General features: G+C 35.9%; 2 protein-coding genes across 2 annotated transcripts in view; both read left to right on the forward strand.

The window, feature by feature from the left end:
- The first annotated feature begins 258 nt into the window (after positions 1-258).
- entpd3 (ectonucleoside triphosphate diphosphohydrolase 3) lies at positions 259-10,978 on the forward strand. Its single transcript, XM_055210585.2, has 10 exons — positions 259-376; positions 1,135-1,257; positions 2,555-2,672; positions 3,826-3,985; positions 6,303-6,462; positions 6,629-6,856; positions 7,489-7,761; positions 7,890-8,000; positions 8,934-9,068; positions 9,788-10,978. The coding sequence occupies exons 1-10, from the start codon at positions 320-322 to the stop codon at positions 9,977-9,979; spliced, it is 1,557 nt and encodes a 518-aa protein (XP_055066560.2). The 5' UTR covers positions 259-319; the 3' UTR covers positions 9,980-10,978.
- Positions 10,979-13,114: 2,136 nt separating this feature from the next.
- The window catches only part of gask1a (golgi associated kinase 1A), a 32,285-nt gene continuing 19,723 nt past the window's right edge, over positions 13,115-25,676 (forward strand). Inside the window, exon 1 of the mRNA XM_055211914.2 lies at positions 13,115-13,416. Within this exon, the coding sequence (XP_055067889.2) occupies positions 13,414-13,416 (3 nt within the window). The 5' untranslated portion in view covers positions 13,115-13,413. The remainder of the gene's footprint in view (positions 13,417-25,676) is intronic.

Genomic DNA, 25,676 nt, shown 5'->3' on the forward strand with positions numbered 1-25,676 from the left:
AGTAAGTTACTGGCAACTGCCAGTAATACTGTAATTTCCATAAAAAAATTTTTTACAGTGATTAGCTAGATAGTGTTTGGATATTTGCATTGACACTAATAAGGGTATCATTAACGCCCATGAAAAAAAAGATTATTGGGCTGTGGCCTTAATAGTATGGGTGGGGCTTCTAATGAAATTTAACGTAAAGCTCATTCTTATTGGGAGTGATAGCAATGCCCCTCCCATGCTGTCTTCTCAGCATGCTTATTCAAACACAAACACACACACTCCCGCACATACAACCACACACATTCACAATCTCACGTATCTGAGCAGAATGATCCATAAGGAGTCTCGGTCTTCAGACCATCTAACAACAGCCTCACGTAGAGTGGTAAGACAATACACCTTTAAACTAAATTAATGCATGAAAACATTACAGTTCATGAATCTATGGTGCAAATTTGATATTAACTATTTAGCATGCAACTTTTCCGAGTCAAACTCATTTCATTGCATAATTCAATGACAATTTTATTTTAATAGCAATTAATTATTTTATTGCCATGGGAAGTGGTTTGCTCTCTACTGTATTATTTATGTTTTGATGTATTTGTATTAAGCATGATTTAGTCCATAATTGTCTTTCAGTTCTCTACAGTACCTATCAATTATTGCTAAAGGGAAAACAGTGTTGAGATGTAATATGCATTAGACCACAGAAACCAGAAAAGCCCGACATTAAAATGTAGTAGTCAAAGTAGTTATCTAACCACAGATGTCTATTAATTAAAATGCACAAATATGTGTTATGGTACAAGATGTTTCCAAGATGAAATGTCCATATAGCTGGTTAAGTAAGGTTTGTAACAGACATTGACAGATACGCCTGTGCATGTCTGCTTTTTTCATACAGTACAAGCACGAGAGTAAGTTAATCTGTGCTTTTGTATCAAGTATCATATGAACATATAAATGCTTTAAATAACAAAACGTTTGTAGATAATTGATGACAGGTTCTTCAGATCAGTGTTCAGGTTGCAAGCTTCAAAAGTTCTTGCTTTATGGCATCACGCTGGCTCCAGTTAGATCTGTAATGCCTCAGTTTGAAGTTTGCAGTGAGTCTGATATGTTTGATGTTTTTGTTTGTAGGTGATGATGTCAAAAGTGGCAGTAGCTTTGGCCGCTTTCTTCCTGCTGGCCAGTATAGCGGTCATCATTAGTATAGCAGTTGTACAAACTCATAAGAGGAGATATGTATCCCCTGGACTAAAGGTGACATCATTTATAGATATATTTATTTAACATCTATTTTTAATAGTATAAGTGAGAACATATTAACCAGATGAGCCTATCCAGTCTCCTGAGGTTGCGCACAAATAGCACGAAGTGCAAAACTCGCGCAACACATACGCCAAACTCCACCCCGGCGTGCACACGACACGCAAGTCCTCCCCATTCACCCAAACGGGGCATCCCTTCCCGTCGTCCTATTCATTGGCCTCTCAACTTTCCTCTGTCTTTTAAATCATTTTCGCTTGGGTTTAGGGTTAGATTTCAGATTTGCTTAATAAGGTTATTTAATATACAGGTTTCTCTATGTTTTTGTCCATATTTAAGCCATGGTCGCTTGGAGTTGGGGTTAGAGTTGGGGGTGGGTTAGGATGTCATTTTTAAATAACAAAAAGTTGTTCTAACCCTAAACCCAAGCGAAAATGGTAAAAAAAAAAGCAAAAAAACTGAGAAACCAATAAATAAAACGACAAAAAAAGATGCCCCGTTTAAGTGAATTGGAAGGACTTGTGTATCATATGCACGCCAGGGTGGAATTTGGCATGTGTGTTGCACGGGTTTTGCACGTCGTGCTGTTTATGCGCATTTTCAGGAGACTGGGCTGGATGAGCGGTTATGTCTGCAATTTGCACATGTTTTTTTTCTGTTGTGGCTTCTCAATTACAAAATAAATGAACAAGAGATCTGTTGTACTTTTTCTTAAATTCTCCCTTATATTTGTCATATTTTTGCTTATGTAACATTGAGTGTGCTTAAAAACAAGCTGATACATTTTGTTATGACATATGGGCTATTGTTCAGTGATGAATGACATGTAAAATGTGGTTGATAAAAGACATGACTCATCAGCCATAACGTTTCTTACACACTCCTATGCCTTTTAGGCCAAACAATTCCTTAACACTGAATAGAAATGCGATTTTTGTAAACGTGAAAAACCTCTCAGATCTGTATTCGGTATAATACAGTATAATACTGTATCTTCATCCAGGAAGCCACTCTTAAAATCTTTAGATACATGATCCGTTTAAAGTCAATCCTCGAATATTTTCCCAGTGGAACAATGCATTTTTTATATAGCTGCTTTCGAAAGAGCTTCAGGCTATCAGACAAGTCTGTTCTTGAGTGCTTCACTCAGTAATGACTTTGTCCAGGGCAAATTGCTATTCATCAATATATTTTGCAACTTGAATGATGTCTTTATGGCTATTTGAGACCAGAAATCTTTATAATGAGTCTTTGAAGGGTTAATCATGTCCATCTTTTGCATTCTCTACAGTATGGTATTGTACTGGACGCAGGCTCCTCCAAGACTGCTATATATCTCTATGAGTGGCCTGCTGAGAAAGAAAACAACACTGGAGTTGTGACCCAGACAACAAAGTGTCAGGTCGAAGGTACAAATCCATCAGTTTTAAATTGTGGGTTATAACAGGAGACGGCAGCCCATGCAGTCGTTATATAGTGATGGTCAATAATTAAGAGATATTGGTGGCACTTTTCTACGAATATGATACAACACAAATCTGTTGTTGTGCCTATTATATATACACTGATTATTATATAACATAACATTACTCTAACATGAAAAGTGGTTTGTTGTAAACACATAACATCATGTCTGATCTTTTCCACCTCAGGGATTTTGGCATTCCTGACTGTATCTGAAAAGTTCAGATGCAAAAGATAAACAGTTGTAAAAACAGTGCTCAGCAAATATTATACGTTAATCAAATACTTCCGCTTTTCAAATCCACTTAATCAGGTCATTTGGAAATACCGCTTAATTCCATTAAACGGCATGAAGATTTTTAGCAAAGTCCTTTAAGTGCACAAAAGAAGAATCAGAGGTTTTCTGAATATATAAGCATGTTGAATTAATTTTTGAGTCTTATTTAGAAAAGAGAGTGAAGAGTGACTGGAGACGATTTTCAGAAGTGGAGATTTTTGCATGGATTTAGAGTTTTTGCAGCGAACGACCAGCCTGATCTCACAAAAAATCGTACATATTTTACGAGTTGGCTAATTCGTATCAATTCATATGAAGTTCATACGATTCTCATGAAAAACAACAAGGAAACCGAACCCCCCCGCACCTAACCCCAACGTCACAGGGGTCAAGGCAAATCGTACCAAAACCTACGATGTGGTCGTTTGAATTAATACGAATTAGCCAACTCATAAAATATGTACGAATTCTCGTGAGATAGCATTGGAACGACAGATACATTTGTTACCAATGAAATGACTATGTGACTTCTATAGAGATAAGGCATTTCCATTACTAACTAATAAACTTTTATTGCCATTAAAGATTACTGAACCTAAACATAAGTCTGATAAAAGCAAACATGTCTGACACCTCTTCATCTGTAAAAATGTCATATTTTTGACAAAATCTTCTAAATTGATAGTTAAGCCATATAGTTATTTACCAACTTTAGTTGTCAAAATGTAATATTCAGCCATGCACATTAATCACATTCATCAAAATGTGATAAATTATAATCAAACCTGAAATGTATATAATGTGATAAAATGTTCTTTCAGGGCCTGGAATTTCAGATCTTCGTACAGATGCGGACCAGGACAAGAAGACATGGAAAAGTTTTGATTCTTGCATGACAGAGATCTCCAAGGCCATCCCGTCCAAGCAGCACAGCCAGACTCCGGTGTTCCTCGGAGCAACAGCTGGAATGAGACTTCTACAGTAAGAGCGACTTTAGCACCATCTGTTCCTCATGGTTACATGTTGTATTGCTGTTCTTATCATTGTTCAAATATATTATTTATAAAAATCCATACTGCAACCATTTCCTGCACTGTCAGGAAAAAAGGTACAAAGCTTGGGTGGTACACTCACGGGTTCATTTTTGTACCTGTATGGATATACAATACATTGAAATTTTGTACCTTTTTGGGTACAATTTTATACCCCAAGGGCCTATTGTGTACCTTAAAGAACAAGTTTGTACAAGTTAAATTTTAGGGCTTCAAAACCGTTAACTGTACACTGTTAGACTTTTTATTGTATATATGCGGTAACTCACTGGCAACGTGTTGCCACTGAGTTACTGTAACTGCCCTTTTACAGTACCATAACTGTACACTGTAAAAAAAAATCCATAGAAATTAGAATGTTATTGCAGCTGGGTTGCCGGTAAATTACCGTAGATTTGAATTTGTGTTATTTGCTGGCAGGAGTTTGTTCAGGGTTGAATGAATTTTGAATATTGACAGGTCTTTATCTTTACAGAATAAAACTATACAATAACAGCCTCATTCAAAGCATTCTGGGAACCAGAAATCATCATCAACCTTTTTCTGTTTTTTGCTTCAGATTTTGTTTCGCTTGATGCTGTTTTTCTAGTTTTATTCTGTAAAGACAAAGAGTTGTGGATGTTTGGGGTTCATTTAACTTTGAACAAAATGTTGCCAGTAAATAACATAAATTTTATTCTAAGGTAAGTTACCGGCAACCCAGCTGCAAAATTCTACTGAATATTTTTACAGTGTACATGTTTTTTACAGTATGATGCCTTTACCGCAGTTCCATTTTACAGTATAAAACCCTTACTATAACCTATTTTAAATGTTGGTTATAACTATGTTTTGAAGTCTTGAGGTCAAATTCAAATCTGACGGTCAAGCATTTATCCATAATCCCTTTCTGGTTTCTATCTACAATTCTCAATAAATTATTTACACTGCTAAAAAACAATTCACATTTTGAAATTTGCTTCACTGCTTAAAGCATAAGAAATAAAATGTATTTAATTTCATAGATATATTTTATTTTTCCATTTTATATGCTTTTATAACACAGTTTTATTTAACTACAGTAGCACTATTGCTGTTGTTTTACAGCATTCTACCGCAAATTCAAAACATACAGTAAATCAATGTAAATTAAAGGTAATACCCATAATGCAATGTATATTACAGCAATGAACTGGAAAAGAAAATGATATTTCGTGGTAAGTAACTGTAGAAACTACAGTTAAGTCTAACAGTGTACCATTAAAGTGGACATTTCACAAAACTTTTTTTAAGATGTCAAATAAATCTTTGGTGTCCCTAGAGAACATATGTGAAGTTCTAGCTCAAAATACCATAGAGATAATTTATTATAACATGTTTAAAATTGCCATTTTGGGTGTGTCCAAATGAGCTGATCTCTGCACTAAATGGCAGTGTCGTGGTTGGATAGTGCAGATTAAGGGGTGGTATTATTATAATAAGATCCCCTTTTGACATCACAAGTGGAGCCAAAATTCAATTTCCTATTTTTTCACATGCTTGCAGAGACTGGTTTACCAAAACTAAGTTACTGGGTTGATCTTTTTCACATTTTCTATGTTGATAAAAGCATGGGGACCCAAATATAGCACCTAAACATAGAAGAAGTCAGATTTTCATGATATGACCCCATTAAAGGTACACAATAGATCCTTAAGGTTTCAGAATTGTACCCAAAAAGATACAACATTGTATTATGTTTTGAATACCTATTGAACCTTAGGGTACCACCCCAGTGACAAAAAAGGTACAGTTTTAAACTTATTAACTGGCAGTGTGTGACATTGAGAGCTGTGAATAATTTGAATAAAAAATAATATTAAAACCTCTTGCATTACATACAAAAAATGTCCTTATGCGTATTGGCAGTATGTCTGGACAAAGCGCTAAGAATGTTATTATCAGTGCAACATGATCTCACAAAGTTCCGTGGGATAGTCACGGAATTTTTGCTAATTTTTCCGTGGCATTCTCACGGATCTCCGCATATTTTCGTGGCCCTGCCACAGACTTTCTTTTCCGTGGCATTCTCACGGATTGGTTAAGTTGAGTAACCAATCCGTGAGAATGCCAAGGAAAAGAAAGTCCATGGCAGGGCCACGGAAATATGCGGAGATCCGTGAGAATGCCACGGAAAAATGAGCAAAAAATTCCGTGACTATGCCACGGAAATTCGTGAGATGTGTGATCTGTAAAAATATGTACCTATTTTGTATCTTTCCTCACAGTAAAAGAAATCCAGACAGGTCCAACACTATCCTGAAAGACATGAAGACATATCTGAAGGGTCTTCCTTTTAATTTCCGAAATGCTTCAATTATGTCCGGGCAGGATGAAGGTCTGTATGGCTGGATCACGGTCAACTACCTGATGGGAAACTTTCTCGAGGTCAGTTCTCTTTTTCAGAAACGCACAATCCTCACAGTGATATTTTGAGATCAGTCAATTTATGAGAGATGAAACTAAGCTGATTTTACAGTACATTACTGTATGTGGGAATATATGAGGGTCTAAAGGTCTAGTATAATATTTTGTTATAACAATTTTGTTATAGAAAAACTTATGGAATGCCTGGGTACATCCTCACGGATCTAAAACCGTTGGCTCATTGGACTTGGGTGGAGCCTCCACCCAGATTGCCTTTGCTGTTTCTGATGATGCTAAAGGTGAAGACATCATTAAGGTTTCGCTATATGGCTATGACTACAACATCTACACGCATAGTTTCCTCTGTTATGGGAAAAACGAAGCTGAGAAGAGAGTTTGGGCCAAACTTTCAAAGGTACAGTACATAATACTACTAATGATAATAATATAATGTATCAACATGGATATTATGCGTGTCTGTGCTTTCAGATTTGTTTTTGATTTGGCACCATTATAACATGATTACAAAGTCTTATAAAAGCTGTCTTAGAAATCCCATTACTGCGGAAGCTAAGAGATACATTTAAACCCTTGACTTTTGCTTAATATTGGCCCAAACAAGCCAAGTCAATGCTTTTACAGACCACACTGTCATCAGTAATTTAATGGAGGGTTGAAATGGAGGGATGAATTAGATTAGGATTTTTCCTTGATTTGCTCTTAGGTGGGTGTATGACAAAAATTGCCCTCTGAATGCTTACCGGATGCCTTTTTCTTTTCTTTAGTCTAAAACAGCAAATTACAGTAAACTCATTTACAGTAACATCTAAGCCAGACATCATCATTAAAGCTCCCACTGACTCCATGACCTGGCTGAATCTGCCAGCTATATTGTGAGGAGAAAAACCTCCAGGCGGATGGCGCGGACCCCAAACATTAAACTCTTAATGGTTTCATGCCGTTTTCAACATTCCCTTACTTCCCCGTATATTGTTTTAAAACTCTGCTGCATGCAGGATCATGAGCATCAAACATCTCTCTTCTCAGGAATCAAGCAATTGGACTAATGTGAGGAACCCGTGTTACCCTGCTGGCTACAACGTCACCATGCCTGCAGAGGACGTTTTTGGCAGTGAGTGTACAAAGAGCCAAATTCCTGCGAAGTATACCCCAAAGCGAGAAATCACTTTCTTTGGACAGAGTAACGCTGAACAGTGTAAAGCACTGGTGAGGAGCATCTTTGACCTGACTTCTTGCCAGGGAGCTGAAAACTGTTCGTTTGCTGGAGTTTATCAACCACCACTCAGTGGAGACTTCATGGTAGGTGCATAAAGGTCTACCTAAATAATTAATTTTGCAAAAGTATGCCAGATATTTTGTTTTGTATTGGTAAGGTTTTATTAGTGTTTGTATAAAGTTATCATCTGATCAGGTATTCTTTTGTTCAGGCTTATGCAGGGTTCTACTGGACTGCCTTGTCACTTGATGTGAAGGGATCCAAGAGTATGGAGACGTTCGATGAAAACATGAAGCAACTTTGCACACACGACTGGAAATCAGTGAGTGCGGACCGAGCGCTAGTTGAACAATATATAGAGTAGGGTTACCATACGCGCCATTTTCCCCAGACACGTCCTGGTCATGATTTCAGGTGTGTCCTCCAGAAGTCGCATTTGTTGATCACATAAGTCATGGAGGTACTCACATTTCAGTAATACATTATAAAATTACGATGTATTTCTCTTAAGACGTACAATCATGGTAGTTTTATTCTTACCTTGAAATGTAAACTGAATAAAACATGAAATGTTAAACTTGATGACGTATGCGACCTCCAGAGGATGCACCCAAAATCCATGTCGGGACGAGTCCGGCAATTATGGGCACCCTAGTATAGAGGGAAATGATGTTTTGTGATACATTTATAATGGGTGTATAATGGGTGCAAAAGCCGCTAAACGCCACCTCTGTCAAAAATGAGTCAACAATTTCGGCAAAACGACCGTGGATCATATTCAAACTTTATCCTTTGTCAGTAGCCTACCTGGACCTGATTACAACCCATATGTGGCAGCCACATACATCACAGCGCCCCCTAATGTGTGGTTCAGTTTCTTCATTTTTACATTCTGACTTTTCATCATTTGCATCTTTAGTGATTTGTTTACTATGTCTTGTGCAAAATAAGTGGATTTTTTTTAGAAGTGAAGGTTTTAGCCAAAAAAGCTTGCATGCACTTATAGGACAGCTAGACAGAGACAAATGTGTTAAATACTAATAAAATGACTAAAGTGACATTTACAGTAGAATAAGCCATTTCATTTACTGACTAATAACATTTTCATTGCCATTAAAGTGAAAATACTGAACCTAAACATAGGATAAAAAATGCTCATTTACAAAGAACCACATGTGAGGTGCACTTAGAGGGTTTTGCATCTGAACTGTTCACCTACTGTAGACTTAATTTGTTTCCTTTTTTTACCATTTAGCTAAAGAAAACGTATGAGGGCAAAGACTCACATTTGAAGTCCTACTGCTACTCAGCAAACTATGTGCACACTATCCTTTCAGATGGATACAAGTTTAACACTGGCAACTGGAAAACTCTCAATTTTCAGAAAGAGGTAAATTAAATTTGGTGTTAATGATAAGATATTATATGTTTATCTGAAAATGTGCATTTCCGGCAGATTCTAAATGTTTAGGGTTTTAACTAACAGCTGATTTATTTAATGTCTTGGCTCCCCCTGTGATGTCAGAAGGGGATAATACTGCCCCTTAATCTGCACTATCCAACCACAGCACTTCCATTTAGTGCAGAGATCAGCTCATTTGCATTTAAAAGGACACACCCAAAACCAGCACATTTTTGCTCACACCGACAAAGTGTCAATTTTAACATGTTATAATAAATTATCTATATGCTATTTTGAATATCATAGTGCTTCACAAACGTACTCTGGGGACACCAAAAATGTATTTCACGTTTTAAAAAAGCCTTGTGAAATGTCTCCTTTATTTTGCTAACTTATAACATTATGTTGATATAACGTACTGATATCATTTTACAGTGTTAATTAAATATAATTAAATAATATAATATAATATAAATATAATTAATTCAAAGAAAATAAATAAATGACTGTTTCCTGGATTTACTATATTATTGAATATAGCTAAAAGTAAACATACAAAATTATTATATTTTAAAAAGGTTAACATTACATACAGTAAAATATTACAATATACCTCAAGTAAATATTTAATCTTACAGGGATTTAGTCATCACAAAGATTTGAAAATGACTTTTATTATTATGAATTTGCATTGCTATGCTTTACAGGTGAATAAGACCAGTATAGCCTGGTCCCTGGGCTACATGCTTGCACTGTCCAACATGATTCCAGCAGAAGGGAAAATCCTCAAGCTTCCCATTAACAACGTCCTCTTCACTGGACTGCTTCTGACGTTCTCTGCTCTGACCATCATCACCCTCACGTACCTCGTCATCGCAATGGCACGCTACTGTTACTGATGTTTGTCATCTGACCTCCGCCTGATCTTTGCTCAGTTCTTGTCCGGAGGACTTTTGTCCTGCCTAAGCAGGTTTTTTCCAGTCAGGTGAGATCCTGACGTGCCGCTGCAGATGTACCTGCTAGAGAAGGATTTTTAATTTTGGGACCTGAAGGTACTGAAAGTTTTGAAGGTCCAGCACTGCTGAGGTTTTAAAAATACCTGAATGTTATTCAGTGTATTGGCGATTTAAAGAGACGTGTTATTAACTGTTATAAATAGCAAACTTCTGGTTTTAAGAGAAAGTGTACAGGTAGTCTGGCCTGTACTGCGGTTCTGAATGAAAATACAGAGTTAACTGTTGTATAGAGTAATCGTATATATAAAAAAGTATCTACTGTGGTCATGATATTGTTTTGATTGTGTATAATTGTATAATGTTTGTCTCACTTCACTGCATCATGCCTTCATATCTTCATACATTCATTCATTCATGTATTTCTGCATGTGCTCTTCAGAACACATTGTCTTTGGATGAAATATGTCATTGCACTGAAAATAAATGTTAAGGTTGTTTACTGACAGTGTAGTGTAGACTGATGATTATTTACATTAAACATAAAGCATAGGGTCTGTATTCACTGCCATTGTAACAACAACAACATGGACAATGTCTCTGTTTTGCGTCCAAAGAATAAGACTTATGGGTTTTGAATGACCCCAAGGTGAGTAAAAAATGACCAAATTTACATTTTTGGGTGAAGTACTGCAATATGATGCAAAACCTGTGATGAACATTTAAAAAACCAAAAGGATTTGCTTACATACTATAGCATCAGGAAGTTCAGGCACAGATGTCGGCTCACATCTGGTGTTAGGGCATTTTCATGCTGCATGACTGTAATAGCTGAAATAACCTGTTACATGTTGTTAGAAAGGGTGGACTCATAGTTTGGCCATGTTTATGATGTGATAATGTTTGTTGATGTTGCTAATAAAAAATATATATCTATATATACACCAGCATTCAAACACTCAGCATGTTTAAGTTCACTACTCATTTTTTTTTACATTTTAGAATAAATACTAGGGTGGTCCTTATTTTTCAACTTTTAAAAGTTTATGCTCTCACCCCACCAATATGTTTGAATAAATAAAAAAATGGGCAAATTATTTTCAATATTAATTAATATTTAGAGGTTGCTCAAAACCTCTGAAGTTTAATACATTTGCGTATTAAGTGATACTTTGTGCTAGCATGTATAATTGTTTAATAATATATACTTATGGCAGCAATGGCTTATTTGATCATGCTTCATGCAATTAAAACTCCTGTTTTAGTTGTGATATGTCTTTCAAAGCAAGAAAGCTTCAATGTGAATGAAGCACAATAGACAATATACACTGACAATGGCTGAAGCAACACGAAGCAAGTCCGCTATATGTTTACTCCGATCAGAAGAGACTGAAATAACTGGAACAAAGTTACCCTCCAAGAAGCAAGTTTTATGTGTGTTGTGTGTTTTTAAATGGTAGTTTTTGCAAAAATATGTGATTTGGGAAATATTCAAAGGCTTTGAGCAACCTCTAGATATTGTAGGAACAGTTCAAAATTTTGCACAATGTGTTTTTTTTATATCCTACCACATTTAGGGGGTGAGAGTTGAACATTTTAAAAGAACGGTGCTATATAGCACCAAAAGTGGTTCTTTGCTCGTAATCATAGAAGAACCATTTTAAGTGCCATAAAGCACCAGTGAAGCACCTGTGTAGAACCATATAGTGCTATGTAGAACCATATGTAGTGCTATATGGCCCCTATATGGTTCTAAAAATGGTTCTTCTATGACTACGAGCAAAGAACCACTTGTGGTGCTATATAGCACTATTTGTTTCAAAAACAACTTATTTCCAACATTCAGACATAAGCCCTCATAAGGTTTAAATCACTGGTTCTCAAACTTTTTCGCCTACCCCCCCCCCTCTGTATGGTGACCCCCACTTGTGCCCTTCATGACCCCCCCAAGAAAAATGTATGACATAAAACATATATAAGACATTGTAAAACATAACATTTTAATTAAACAAAACTTATTAAAATATACAATGGAGTGCTGTTGGTTAGTAGCCTTATTGTTCTGAGCTTTTATTACACAGAATTCATGATAAATGCATGTATTTTATAATATGTCATAATACTGGGGCCCCCGGCACAATATCGAGCCCCCAGTTTGAGAACCACTGGTTTTAAACATCATGAAAGATCAATCAAGTGATCCTAAACTTTTAGGGGTGGTTTCCCGGACAGTGATTAGACTAGTCCTAGACTAAAATAAATGTAAGAGCTGTTCAAACCGAAAACATCTTGACATATCTTAAAATACTACAGTGCCCTATGTTTTGCCTCAAAATGCACACAAGTAATGTTTTTAGTAAGGCATGTTTGTAAAAACTTGTTACATTTCCTAATTAAACTAAGGCCTAGCCCTGGCTTAAGCTAATTCCTGTCCGGGAAACCACCCTTAAAGTAATTATAACATACGTTAAAAATGTGTTCCTCATACAGGTGTATTATTTTTATAAAGCACATGATGGCAACAAATTACATTTTCACCAGAAGAGGCCAGTATAGCCCTAAAATATGCTGTAAAGATGCGTTCAATGATTTCCAGACAGTGAAACACAATATCTAAGATGTTTAAAATATTTATTTGCTTATTTAAAAAAAAAATCTAAAACAAGATCTGCACAACCTTTAAAACACTTGTCCATCATTTTTGCCAAAATACTTTTAATAATCACAGTTAATAATACAATTATTGTTCGCTGATTCTGCAAACCATTAAAAATGAAAAACGTCTTTATCAAAAACTGAAACCCTTATAATCTTTCTGACATTATTGCTAATGTATTAGGGAACCTTAGACTGACTGATAATGAATGTGACATCTGAACACATTAGATGTTATTTCCAACAGAAACTTCTCTCAGAATAGTTTATCTAAAGAGTTTTGACTGTTTCGACGACAAGTATCGTGTAAATCCATGAACCTGTTTCTGAAGTACATGCTTTAGTGGAATAAGGCGCACGAGCTCTAATACAGGCGCTCAGTTCAGGACAATAAATCAGCTCAGTATGTTTTTTTAAAGTCTCTTCTCATGTTACATAGCACATTCCTCCTCAAACCTCCACCATCCTCCTGCAACGTGTTCAGACCTTTGTTCTCACACTTGGGAGGCTTTGCAACCAGAGAAACTTTAGGAAAATCTGAATAAATGAACAATGTGACGTTGCGTGCATCTCGCGTGTGCGTTGGTTCAGTTACGCGAAAGGAATAATGCAGGAATAACAACGGGGTGTTTGGATGTGGAGCGCACAGGAACGAAGATGATGTGGCGCTAGATGCGGTGCACGAGCAGATAAAGCACACACAGTCTATTACAAGGGTGTTTGTGATGGTAAGTGTCATACTAAGAAACTTTTACTGTATGTTTGTGCACATGGACTGCTTTCACTGGGTTTGCAATATATTGTAGGGACATCACAGAAAATAATGCATTGCACATGGGTATAAACACTTATTTCATGCATAATTGTCTAAGATTAATACTTTTGTAGCAATGCAAACTCCTACAGAACCTCCCAGAAATGTTTGTTAAATATAATGAGTATTGCTGTTAGATTATATAGTAAGTGCATGGATTTATGTACAGTATTTGAAGTCAGTGGAAGACCAGAATGTCTGAACTCTTATGGAGAGAAAGGCAATAAAGCACATTGTGTGTGTATTGAGATCAGAACTCTGATGTATGCATTTACACCCTGCAGAAATTCTACAGGACTGCCAACAATACTTCACAGATGCATCCAAGATTTGTTCGACAACAGTGACTAATATTTTTCAGCATAGAGAATTGTGTGTAGCATTCAGCCCAGCTCCAGCCCTCCCCATCAGGACAGACCCCACTAAAATCCCTGACTCAGCAAAACTAAACTTCAATGCGCCCTGTCAGTGAAAGTTTGAAAACAGTAATTATTTTGCACGTTGTGGCAGTTATGTACAGAAAAGAAATGTGTGCAGTCTTGATCAGCTGATTTAGGTCATTTTATTGAACCACTACAAAAATCTAATCTCTTTGGGTATGTTTTTTAAAGTAATCTATTAAACGAATAGGCCAACTTTACTGGGAAAACATCACATAATACCCAGAGATATAATGCTGTAGAAAAATAAGATACATTTTGGCATGTTGATCTCAAACATGGGATTTAATCTGCACTCTATAAAAAACACAACAATCAGCCTTATCTGTGTTAGCTGTAAATACGAACTTGTAAATGTTATTATTATAAAATTTTAAATATGCTTTTGCTTAGCCTAGCTGAGTTTTTCAGGTAAGTTCAAAACTGTGATTTCTGCTAAATGTGATTCATTGCTGAACATTTTGAATTCACAAGAAGGGAACCATGTTTGACCATACTTCACACTGCCATCTGCTCTAGAGATACAGTTTGCCAGTTACTGCTTGGCTGACTCATTCGCTCCTGAGAGAGCAGTATTTCCTACCGAAAACATTAAGTATTGTCCCAGATTCCCAAGCAAGCGTTAATAACGTCAGACGTTATTTGTTCTAACATCTGTATCTGTTCAGAATTCATTTTAGATAGCAGTGGCACACTAACAAGAAAGGTATTGCGTTTTTAACATTGCATCATGGCATGACTTCCTTTAACTTGTAGAACCATTTCAATATAGTACCAAATAACGCAGATTGCACAATATATATAAATATGAAGGGCATCTGAGATGTTTTTGTTGTATAAATGAGCAGTTTTATCAGGCTCTTATGTTTAGGTTCAGTAGTTTCACTTTAATAGCAATGAAAATGTTATTAGGAAGTAATAAAATGCCTTGTTTTTACAAATGTAGCTCAAGTCATTTAATTTGTATATTTAACAAATCAAGTGCATGCAAGCCTTTTGGCAATAACTTAAAAAAACTTCTTTGGACATAATAAAATCACTAAAGATGCAACTAGAAACACTGCATATGATGAAATGCAGAAATCAAAAGTTAAAAATAAAGAAACTAAACCACACATTAGGTGAACTGAGATGTATGCGGCTGACACATTCGGGCTGTATTCAGCTCCAAATACTCACAGGGGACCCAAGTTTAAATGTGATGCACGATCGTTTCATATTCGTCTTCTGTGCACTTTGAGGACTTTGCTGACAAAAATAAATTGTGCAGTGCTAACAAAAATTGTGTAGTAATTTTCCATCAAGCATCAGATCTGTTTCATAAATAAGAAATAGCGCATAAAATGGCATGTTATATTACGAATAAACCACCTATAAGATGTTGTAAATAGCCCTTTCACTCTAGCACAGCCTCTTGTACCTTATCACTAAAATATAGACCCCCAATCCACCCTATTTTATCTGACAAAATAAGCAGCATTTAAAGATGTTTGTGTATTTGCTGTATTAACTTATTTAACAGCGCTTGTGTCACAAGACCCCATTGGGCTGTGTGTGTGCTGTGTCTGACTTTTGTTTGTGCATGTGTGTGAAAATAAATGACTGCAGCATATGTCAGTGACACATTTTCATCCTAAACACACACACACACACACACACACACACACACACACACTTCAAGATGACACTTGTGTCATAAGCATCTGCACCATAACAAAGGCACATCACAGGACCCAGGGCTCCGCACTCCTGCTCTAAACCAATCACCTTCTGCCTGCAATGATAAATATGTGGATGGAGGGTATTGCTGACCTTTGCAGTTCAAACATCAAACTGTTTTTTTGCCAGATATGTTTTGGAAGATCAGGTTGACATTAAAGTTTTAGTTTATTCTTATGGGGTAAAAAATTCCTAATGTGATATAGGATATATATTTTGAGTACATAAGGTAAATAGAATGCATCAATTCCTTCAAAAAGTGTCTGTTTGTTATATAGAGCATGGCACAGAGCCAATTACCTGTCTTGACGGTTTTATGCATAATTTTAACTAAATGAATTAATTGATGGGTTAAAGTACTTTTTAAGCATGTTGTTTGCCCCAATTCTTTGGAAAATTCATTAATCATGAATTTTTCTACTATTGGAACAATGCTATTATAAAATTCACTTTTACAAGGTGCTTGGACATAAATGTGTGTTTTTAGTGTGTGAACACAACCACCCTACAATGAACACAATGCACCCACTCATTTTTTAATCCCCATTAAACAAAACCTGTTTTATTATTTATGTGACATCACGCTGCTAAAGTCCCGTCATATTTTGTTTATATCGTCATATTTTTAGCCATCAGTGAGTTGTATGCTGTCCACCATTTTCATCATGCTTCTCTGTGAAATCAGATCTATTTTAAATGAAAGCGCTCACTATGTATTTTGGTAAGGGAGCGAGGGGCAGTAGCTCATTTGCATTTAAAGGTACACACACGAAAACAGTCTGTTTTGGCTTCCACCCAAAAGGGGCATTTACATGCAACCAAATAATCTGTTTATAATCGTATTGATGGCTCAATCGTATTGAAAAGCCTTCATGAAAACACCTTTATCAATATGATTGAGGACGATCGGATGCAAATTTGGATCGTATTGAAGGCGGTGGTGTACTCGGATCTGTGATCTGATCCGCAGGAGAAAAGTACGCATGTAAACGTGTGAATCATAGTATTTTCTCAATCGGATACAAAAATACCTTGTGCACATGCGCAGAACATTTGTGCTTAAGTTCACTTCTTATATTAAACTCTTATATCACATAATTCTCGTCACAGAAACACGCAATAGCAATGCAGTGGCATCACGCACGCATTATTAAGGTAAGGTTACTGGGGTCACGCGATGTAGCCTACATTCTGCAGTGTTTATGTGTACTTTTAAAACATAATGCTACTTAAAGCAATAAAATAGCGTTGCGACTTTTGAAAAGTGTGTTTCTGAAAACGTCTTAAGAACAAATTTCTCCAACTCCACTTTGACTTTATCCAGAGATAAAGCCTGAACTCGACGAGAGATGCTGTCTGCAGCGAGCCGTTGCCAAGTCCTCTGCTTTTTTCGAGTTTAGATTTGAAAACTGTTTCCACCACACTCTAAAAAATTTGCTGTAATTTTGCAGCTGGTTGCCAGTAACTTACTGTAGAAGATAAAGTCAAAAAATGTTTCATGTTCATTTAACTTTGAACAAAATGTTGCCAGTAAATAACATAAATGTAAAATCTACAGTAAGTTACTGGCAGCTAGTTGCCAGTAATACCCATTAATACTGTAATTTCTACAGACATTTTTTACAGTGCAGTTGTTGTTTTTTTCTGCGGGTTAAAGATGAAAGTATTTTGTTCATTAGTTATTGGTTTTTGGGCTGTGAATAGTCATTGGGATGCTTTTGGGCTAGTTTTGAATGTCCATTTGGATGGTTCTGATACGCGAATCTGGCATCCCTGGCTGTGCACTTGCGCAGACGTTTGGTTCGGATTCTATAGAATGTACATGTAAACGAACATTTTAATCAGATTGCAATGTTTAGGCTGCATGTAAAGTGTATCGTCGTAACCTTCAATTGGATTAAATTCAATCGGACTGACAAAATTTAAAAAAGATTGACAAAACATAGCGATTGTGGACACACTTGAGACTTATATCACATCTATTTAGGGGGCACTCACACAATCCAAACCAAACCTGTAGATTGACTACATTTGTTATTAATATTTCTTGTTCCTTTTTTGTTGTAATATTTTATAGTCATTGTCCCGGGCTATGTCTTTATAAACTTTGCAGATGTGTTGTTTGTAATATTTTGTAAAGCCTTCTTATATTCTTCTAAGGGCTGAGCTTCAGTTTATACTCCAGACCAATACACCAATACAACATCTATTCAAAATATCTAATGCATATTAAAATATTTGAATAAAGAGTGAAGATGTGAAAAGTTTAAAATCACTTTTGGCCACTACTGTAATTACTTTGATCTTGATGTAATGCACATTGTGTGAATTTCAGGAGGTTGTATTCATATCTTTGACAGGCCAACAAAACTCATTACAAAACACTTCCTCTTATTGCAATGCACAAATAATTTACCCACAATCCTTTGCTATAGCAGTAATGAAGGATCTCAATTCATTAAAGAATAAGTAATAAATGACTGAGTGAGACAGACAGACATACGCTGGGAGCTGCTGGAGCGCAGAGCTTCATCCTGCCCAATTACATCTTAGAACTGAGAGAGTCATTGTTCTTTGTTGTCATGAGGAGGAAATCATTCACATCTCTATTGCACCCATAAACAAGCATTCAGCTGCTAGCAATTCATTTGTTTTCTTTGTCTTCTTTTTAGAGAAGATCTTGTCGTTTGACATTTCTAAGGTATAAGAAGAATATTTGGCTCATTTGGGAAGTCATCCTGCCAGTTCTGCTCTCTGGATGTTAGTTAGGAAGATTTTCTTATTTGTATTTGTTGGATGCCTGTTAAAAATGACACCACGGACTGTATTTATTTATAACAGAATTTGTGACACAACTGTTGATGTCATTCAGTTTATAAAAACAAAAATTTTGCTGTAATGTTGTAAAATGGATGTCTAAGTGGTGTATCTACTCTTTTAGCTGTTCATATTTCCTATATTTACATTGATCCATTTGGCAGACTATTTTCCAGTGCATGCATTTTTATCAATATGTGTGTTCCCTGGTTTTAAACCCATGACATTATGTGCTGCCTGTGCAATGGTTAACCAACCATGTTATATGACTTTATAGGGATTTTAATGAAGGGTTTCATTGGCCTTTCAGTAGCAGAGATTCATCACTGCAGGGTTAAAATAATTTCAGATGTGCCAAATGATTAGAAACAGAGAGAAGAGAGATATGAGGCTATAGATATCTCCATACATTAACACCTCAATGCGGTGAAACCTGCATAACATGTCATAATGTGTCAAGTTTTGACTGAAGACAATCTGTTTATGGTACATTAACAATTGCATTCATTTATTTAAAGATGGACTTTCATTACGTGATTTTTTTCAATTGTTGTGTTATTAGTGATTTACTCTCTACGCAAAATCTTTCCAAAAAACGTGATGTGACTAATTCCTCCTGGTGTTTTAGTCGGTCTCCATGTGTTCGCTATGTTTGGATTGTTGTCTCATGCATCAGTGTGATGTCTGCTTGTGCTGTTTGTGTTTATCTGCTTAACACATCATGATGCCAGTATGTTTACTTTCTAGCAGTAACACTAAGAGCTTAACACAAGACAGATTGTTTGCAAGGTTGTCAACAACCGAGACAACAACGTTCAAAGTGAAAGCCTGCCTATATGTTTCAATTGGCTCAGTTGAGGCTTTAAATAGATTTCACTTGTGGCTACCATCTTTACCTTAAATTTACAGAAACTAAACCAATTTAGATGCAACATGTCACTAGAAATGTTTAAGTTGGAGAAGTTTGACATTTTTTAGAGTGTAGTATTTGGTTTGGCAGATGCTCTTTGTCTTTGTATGGTTGAAAGACTGACTGTGATTTCTTAATAGATGTTTAGATGATGTGAAATGCTCTGGAGTTTGAGATCTGACTCAATCCTAAAACTAAAACTTAACTATTTGCTTCCTTAAACTCAATGTTAAATATGTGTGAACACTGTAACGAATTTGCCTGTAGATTTTACAGTAAGTACCTGGCAAAAAAGTTGCCAGTAAAATCTTGTAAAGTTTTGTGAATTTGCTTTTAATAACTGTAAAAATGAATTACAGTATAATACTGGATTTCGTTTACAGGTTATTGTTGTACATAAATTACAGCAAAGTATTAGGTTTTTATATTAAAACACTACTTTATTGTAATTTAGTTTACAACATTATCTTGTTTTCTTTTCAAATTACAGATATTACCTGGCAACTAGAGTTGCCAGGTAATATCTGTAAATTCCTCACAATACAATATGTTATTGTAGAATCTTTTTTACAACAACAAAATGTGTTTTGAAATAATTACATCTTTTTGCTGCCAACTCAAGTTGCCAGCAAAAATCTGTAAATATTTTACAATACATTGTGTTGTTGTAAAAAATAAATAGTTAATCTTTGCTGATGCCTATTGTAAAGTGTTTTAAATAAGACCAGGCTTGCTTTAAATCCAAACATCATTGGATAAGATTCTCTTCAACTGTTAAATAAAACCATAGTCCAAGATCCAAAATCATGAAATTTTATTATTAAAACAAAATACAGTGTTACAATACTGTACATTTTCAGAATGTCTTTTTCTTAACATCATATTCTATTCATTTTCTTAACATTCAGTGAAATTCAGAAAACATTTAGAACAATGTCCATTCATATTGTGAGGAAGTCGCTTGAGACTTACAATTAAAGCCAATCAAAATCTATCAGCCGCTTAAGAAGAGAGGAGACGTGAGGGTTAATGCAGTTCTTCTTTTTCTCCTGTACCTTCCCTCTTCTTGGTCCCACTGGAGGGGTTCAGTCCAATGAAGCATCTGAAATCACAAAATCACATGAAAATAAACTTTATGAAAAAGTACCTTAACTGCTCTACAAGAGAGTGCAAAATACATCAGACTGTGCAAATCAAGCTGATTTGCCCTTTTCAGCTTAAGTGCAGAAAAACTGCAACAGAAAAATTAAGCGGGTAATTATTATTCATTTAATTTCAGTTGTGCTGTCCAGGCAAGCTAAACCAGGAAGTGGCTCTCCAATGCATTGACTATAGTGAAATATAGAGTCATAGCAGTTGAAGGGATGATTTGGATTTCTAGTCACAAAATTGCATGAGTTATGGTTAGGTTAGTTGCATTAACAGGTCCTCTGGTTGAAAATTTCCCGACTATCCCCTGCTTCAAAGGACAACAAAACATAAAACAAACCACAACAATATAACATTTTAGTATTCATAGCATAATACACCATATTAAGTGTATTAAGCGACTTTATAGTGCTTTCAGACTTGAAAAACATTCAAGCGAGGCTCCACTACGTAGTTATACTGTCAGTCTGTAATGGACAAAACTGTTCCAATGTAGGGAGTGGTCAGAGGGCACCCTAAAGCAGGAAAATAAATGTATTCTGTTGAGGAACACAAGACATGTCTTTGGTAAAATGTTCTTTGGTTGTCTAAGTTTGCTGCTGTTGGGCTGGTCCATCCAAAGATCTACAATTAAATGACTCATAGTACAGGGCTATGTCCATGCAACTACATCACTACAGTTGATAACATGTAGGCCTACAGCCTTGTGAAAAAACTCCAAAAGAACTAATCCTATGACTCCGAATGCTATGGTTTTCATAACAAAGTCTCATTCATACCCCAATGAAACCACGAATAAATGAATGATCGTCAAAGCTCATGCAAATCTCTTTTTTTGTTAAAAAAACATCTAGGTAGGTTTGTAAGATATGTTTATGTATCAAGTATATATATGTTGGTGTGTGTATACAGTATATGCATACAGATCCTTTTTTGTGTGTTTGCCTTGAGCATCACTGCCATAGTGGGGAGGGTGAGGGCTGGGTGGGCATATGAAATCATGCATAACTGTCAAATTAATGTTCATCTGGGATTTCTTGTGAATGCCATAAAAAAAACAAAGCAAGTTTGCAGTTTATTTACCTAAATGCTCAGTTACCCCAATGCAGAACTACTTTTCAAAATATATAATCAAATAAATCTTTATTGTCAATGTTTGAATGTTACAATGAAATGGTTCTGCGATGATATAAAGCATTTGGGTAAATAACTGCTATATTAACCCAATTTATCAACTAAAAATCATGTTAAAGGGATTTCCTGTAAGCACACTTAAAGCAAAATAAAATCTCTGTTACTCATAATAGCACACTTTACAAAATAATGATAAACCGCATTGTACTTCAAGTTCAAGCACATAGTTACCTTTGAATGAACTCCAGTGTGCAAGATGCTTGCTCCTGGTACACAAGATTGAAGTTGTAGTAGCTAGAAAACAAAGCTACCATTCCAGCCACGAAGTTGGGATGTGAAGGCACAACCACCCGATGCTCAGCATCCATTCCAAACGCTGATTCACCTAAGCATAAACAAATGGTTTACATGCAAAAACTCTGTTGCTTTCCACATAAACATATTCACGTTAAAATAATTTGTGTCCTTCATAGCCCATCTTTGCAATGCTTTACAACTCATTACAAAAAATAGACTACCTATGCCAATTAGAGTCAGGAAACTGTAGTCTTTTTTCAACGTCTGTTGCTGTTGCCAACACCTAAAAGACAAAGAAAAATAGATTCAAATGTACAGTAATTTTTCATAGCAATATCATTTTTGAAAGCTTGACTATTATTCTTTGTTGATCATACATTGTTGTAATATGCTTATGACTGCAAATGTATGAAAATAATAAACCAGGCTTGATGACATAGAGCCTGCATATGAGACCTCCGGAGACTGAAGCCTTCGGTTGAGAAACGGCCGTTCTCTCTCATTCAAAGTTGCGAAAAAGTATCAATCTGCACTACCAGTACACCATCAGAACGCGTTTTCAGCGCAGGTGGAAACATTATAACCCCAAAAAGGTTTCTCACTTGTTGTTTTATGAGTGGAAGTGCTACAATAAACACGCAGATATGCCCCGATCCCCTGGGTCCTCCGAGGCTCGGCTCGAGCAGCCACCGAAATGGCCAACACATACGCGCACAGTTGCTTTACATTTACTTTACATGTCGCGTCTGAAACCACGCGGAAAACGTGACCGCGCCGCTTTTCTCCTCTTCAAATCGCGTGGGCGCTTCAGAGCTTTTTTCGTTGCTAAGCATTGCTTGACGCTGCCATCGGCGGAGAACGAATTTGGCGCCTATGAACACGCACGTTTGATAAAAACTCTCTATCTGATCCTATCAATATTTGAATACTTCAAAATATATGTATGCATGTATAAGACCTATGCATCAATGTGGGCGTGCACATACGCGCATGCACGCACCCTGCTTGCATGCCTGAGTGACGTTAGGCGCACATACATTGAAGTCCAATATAAATATGAAAAGGGTTAACATGAAAGTTATACCATTTACTTTATTTTAACCACTAAACTGCTTCACCTGGGATTGCTTGTTCAAAATTTCTTTATTAACTTTATTGCGGGCTTGACTTATACACGGTAAACTTTATTTCAACCAACATTAACAATTATAATAGCTATTTATAATAGTATACTTACATATTGTGGATGAGTGGCGTGGCAATGTCCCTGCTCCTCTGCAATCCGACATAAAATGGCGTCGAGCTGCCTCGTGCAACGCATTCAACAGTGAATAACTGTAATACTGCATCATTTACAGGCAAGCGCAAATATACCTGTAATTTATTGTGGGGGAAAAGCTGTCAACTTCTGTAATAGTTTTTTGACCCACAATGCATTGCAATGTACAGCTAAACTTTGTAAAATGACAGAACAAGAAGTAACTGTAAAATTTTGCTGTAGAAATTACAGACATTTGTTACAGTGAATATAGAGATACAGAAATACAGTCTGTAATCCTTACTTAAAATTCTCCTTTTGTCCTTTTGTACATATACAGTACAGGCAAAAAGTTGTAACATGACTTACCTTCCCTTTATTTATGTCTCCATCTAATGCAATAGAAACATGGCAAAACATATACAGTGAACCTAGCAGATATAAAATCATCCCTCTTATTTTCAAACATGTACTTGCCTTCAGAAAAGCATTCATTTTTTGCAGGTCCAAACCTGTTGCAGGTCATATTTTACTTCTGAAGCTCAACAAGCTGTGATTCTCAGTTTGAAGAAACGGCATGCAAGACATTCTTTGACCCGAAGCATAATGAAAGCCTTTCACGGGTGTTGTCTACATTGTCGTATAAATGTCAGCCAGGAGGGAGAGATCTCACAGTATTGACAAATTTCTTACCCATTCAGTTCATAGTGTGGCTCTAACACAGACTTTTTCAAGCACATATTTTCATCTTGGTAAATTAGTTCAAATTGGCCTGTTAAAGTCTACTGTACAAAAACATTTACATCTGTGAACCTTACATTATATTCCTCATATATAATACTGTATACTATATATAGTAGGGTAAATAAGGAAGTGAATAAAAGAGTTTGTATTTTGTGACAGTAAGCAAAATACAATGCTTTGAGTGAGATCAGTCTTTCAAGCTACAGCTGTGTGAAGCATTACAGGATGATTGGTACCTCTTCTAACCCTAAATGGTAGGTTTTACCCATTTAAAAAAAGTTCATGGCCAGGGCAGGAAAATTTGAGAATGAGAGAATGAAACTTTTCTAAATACAGTAACTTCCTTCATTCACTTATTTTAAGTAGTAGATCTGAGAGCTGGGCATGAATTGGTGGGCAAGAATAAATGAAAACATGTCTAGGTCACAGTTCACATTTTAAAGCCACAATATGTACATTTATTTAAATTAAGTCTTTCCCCGCCAGCGTTTTAAAAAAAAGTTGCCAGCCAGCGTTAGAATCTTTTATGATTTTTACAAAAGTTTAATGCCTTCCAGAAAATGTTTTTTTTTTTTAAATATATAAACATACAATATATTAAATGAATGAACAGACCCTCTGCTTTAAAAAAAACCCTGTTTCATCCTACCTTTATTTGTTTTCTTTTATCACCTCTAAAAAATGGGTAGGTTTCTTCGAAATACCAAATTTTTTGCAAGAAGCTGAGATAGCTGCATTGTTGTGAACGACTTTTAATAGAGTTTAGATTTAGAGCGATGCTCAAAACACACACGGAGTTTGAACTGTTTGCCCTAAGGGAACACTTCTGGGTTTTATAAGTTGGGTAAGAGCGCCACCTGGTGAATACTAGTGGAAATACGGATTGTAGGAAAAACTTATTAAAAAAAATTAGCAGGGAAGCGTTTTCTCGTAATTCACAAGTTAACTCTTCAATGGTGGAGAAAGAGTTAAAATATCTATTTTTTACATGTGTACTTATGTTTTCAACAATGCTTGGATGAATTTGTAGTTTTGCCCCCTTAAAGAGATAGGTCAGCGAAAAATGAAAAAGTTTTGTAATGTTTTTAAAGTTTTATATGTGGATATTTTTTACAAATCACATTGATTGCCGTCAGAAGGTCTTTATTAACCGACTGGAACCCATGTGGATTACTTCTGAGAAGGATAGATGCACTTTTTTGGAAGCACAATTTATAAAGCTTGAAAAAGCCAGGACATTTCATTTTCTAATAAAACTTTGTGTTTGTCTGAAAGATGAGTCATGTACATCTCGGATGGTTAAAGGTAATGGAGTAAATCATGGGGTTATTTTTATTTTCACTATTCCTTTAACTCTTTCCCCACCAGTGTTTTTTTTTTAAGTTGCTAGCCAGCGCCAACATTTTTTATGATTTTCACAAAAGTGTAATGCCATCTAGAAAATGTTCTTCTTAAAATATACATACAATATATCAAATGAAAGAACAGACCCTCTGCTTTAAAAAAAAAAAAACATTAATCCTACCTTCATTTGTTCTCTTTTTATCAGCTCTCTCTCTCTCTCTTTATGGGTAGGTCTCATCAAAATACCAAATTTTGAGCAAAAAGCTGAGATATTTGCATTTTTGAGAGATCAGATTCAGAGGGATTCTCAAAACATACACAGAGTTTTTACTGCTTCGCCTTAGTGGATGCTTCCGGATTTT

The sequence above is a fragment of the Misgurnus anguillicaudatus genome, chromosome 10, assembly GCF_027580225.2.
Source record: "Misgurnus anguillicaudatus chromosome 10, ASM2758022v2, whole genome shotgun sequence".
NCBI classification, from domain to species: domain Eukaryota; kingdom Metazoa; phylum Chordata; class Actinopteri; order Cypriniformes; family Cobitidae; genus Misgurnus; species Misgurnus anguillicaudatus.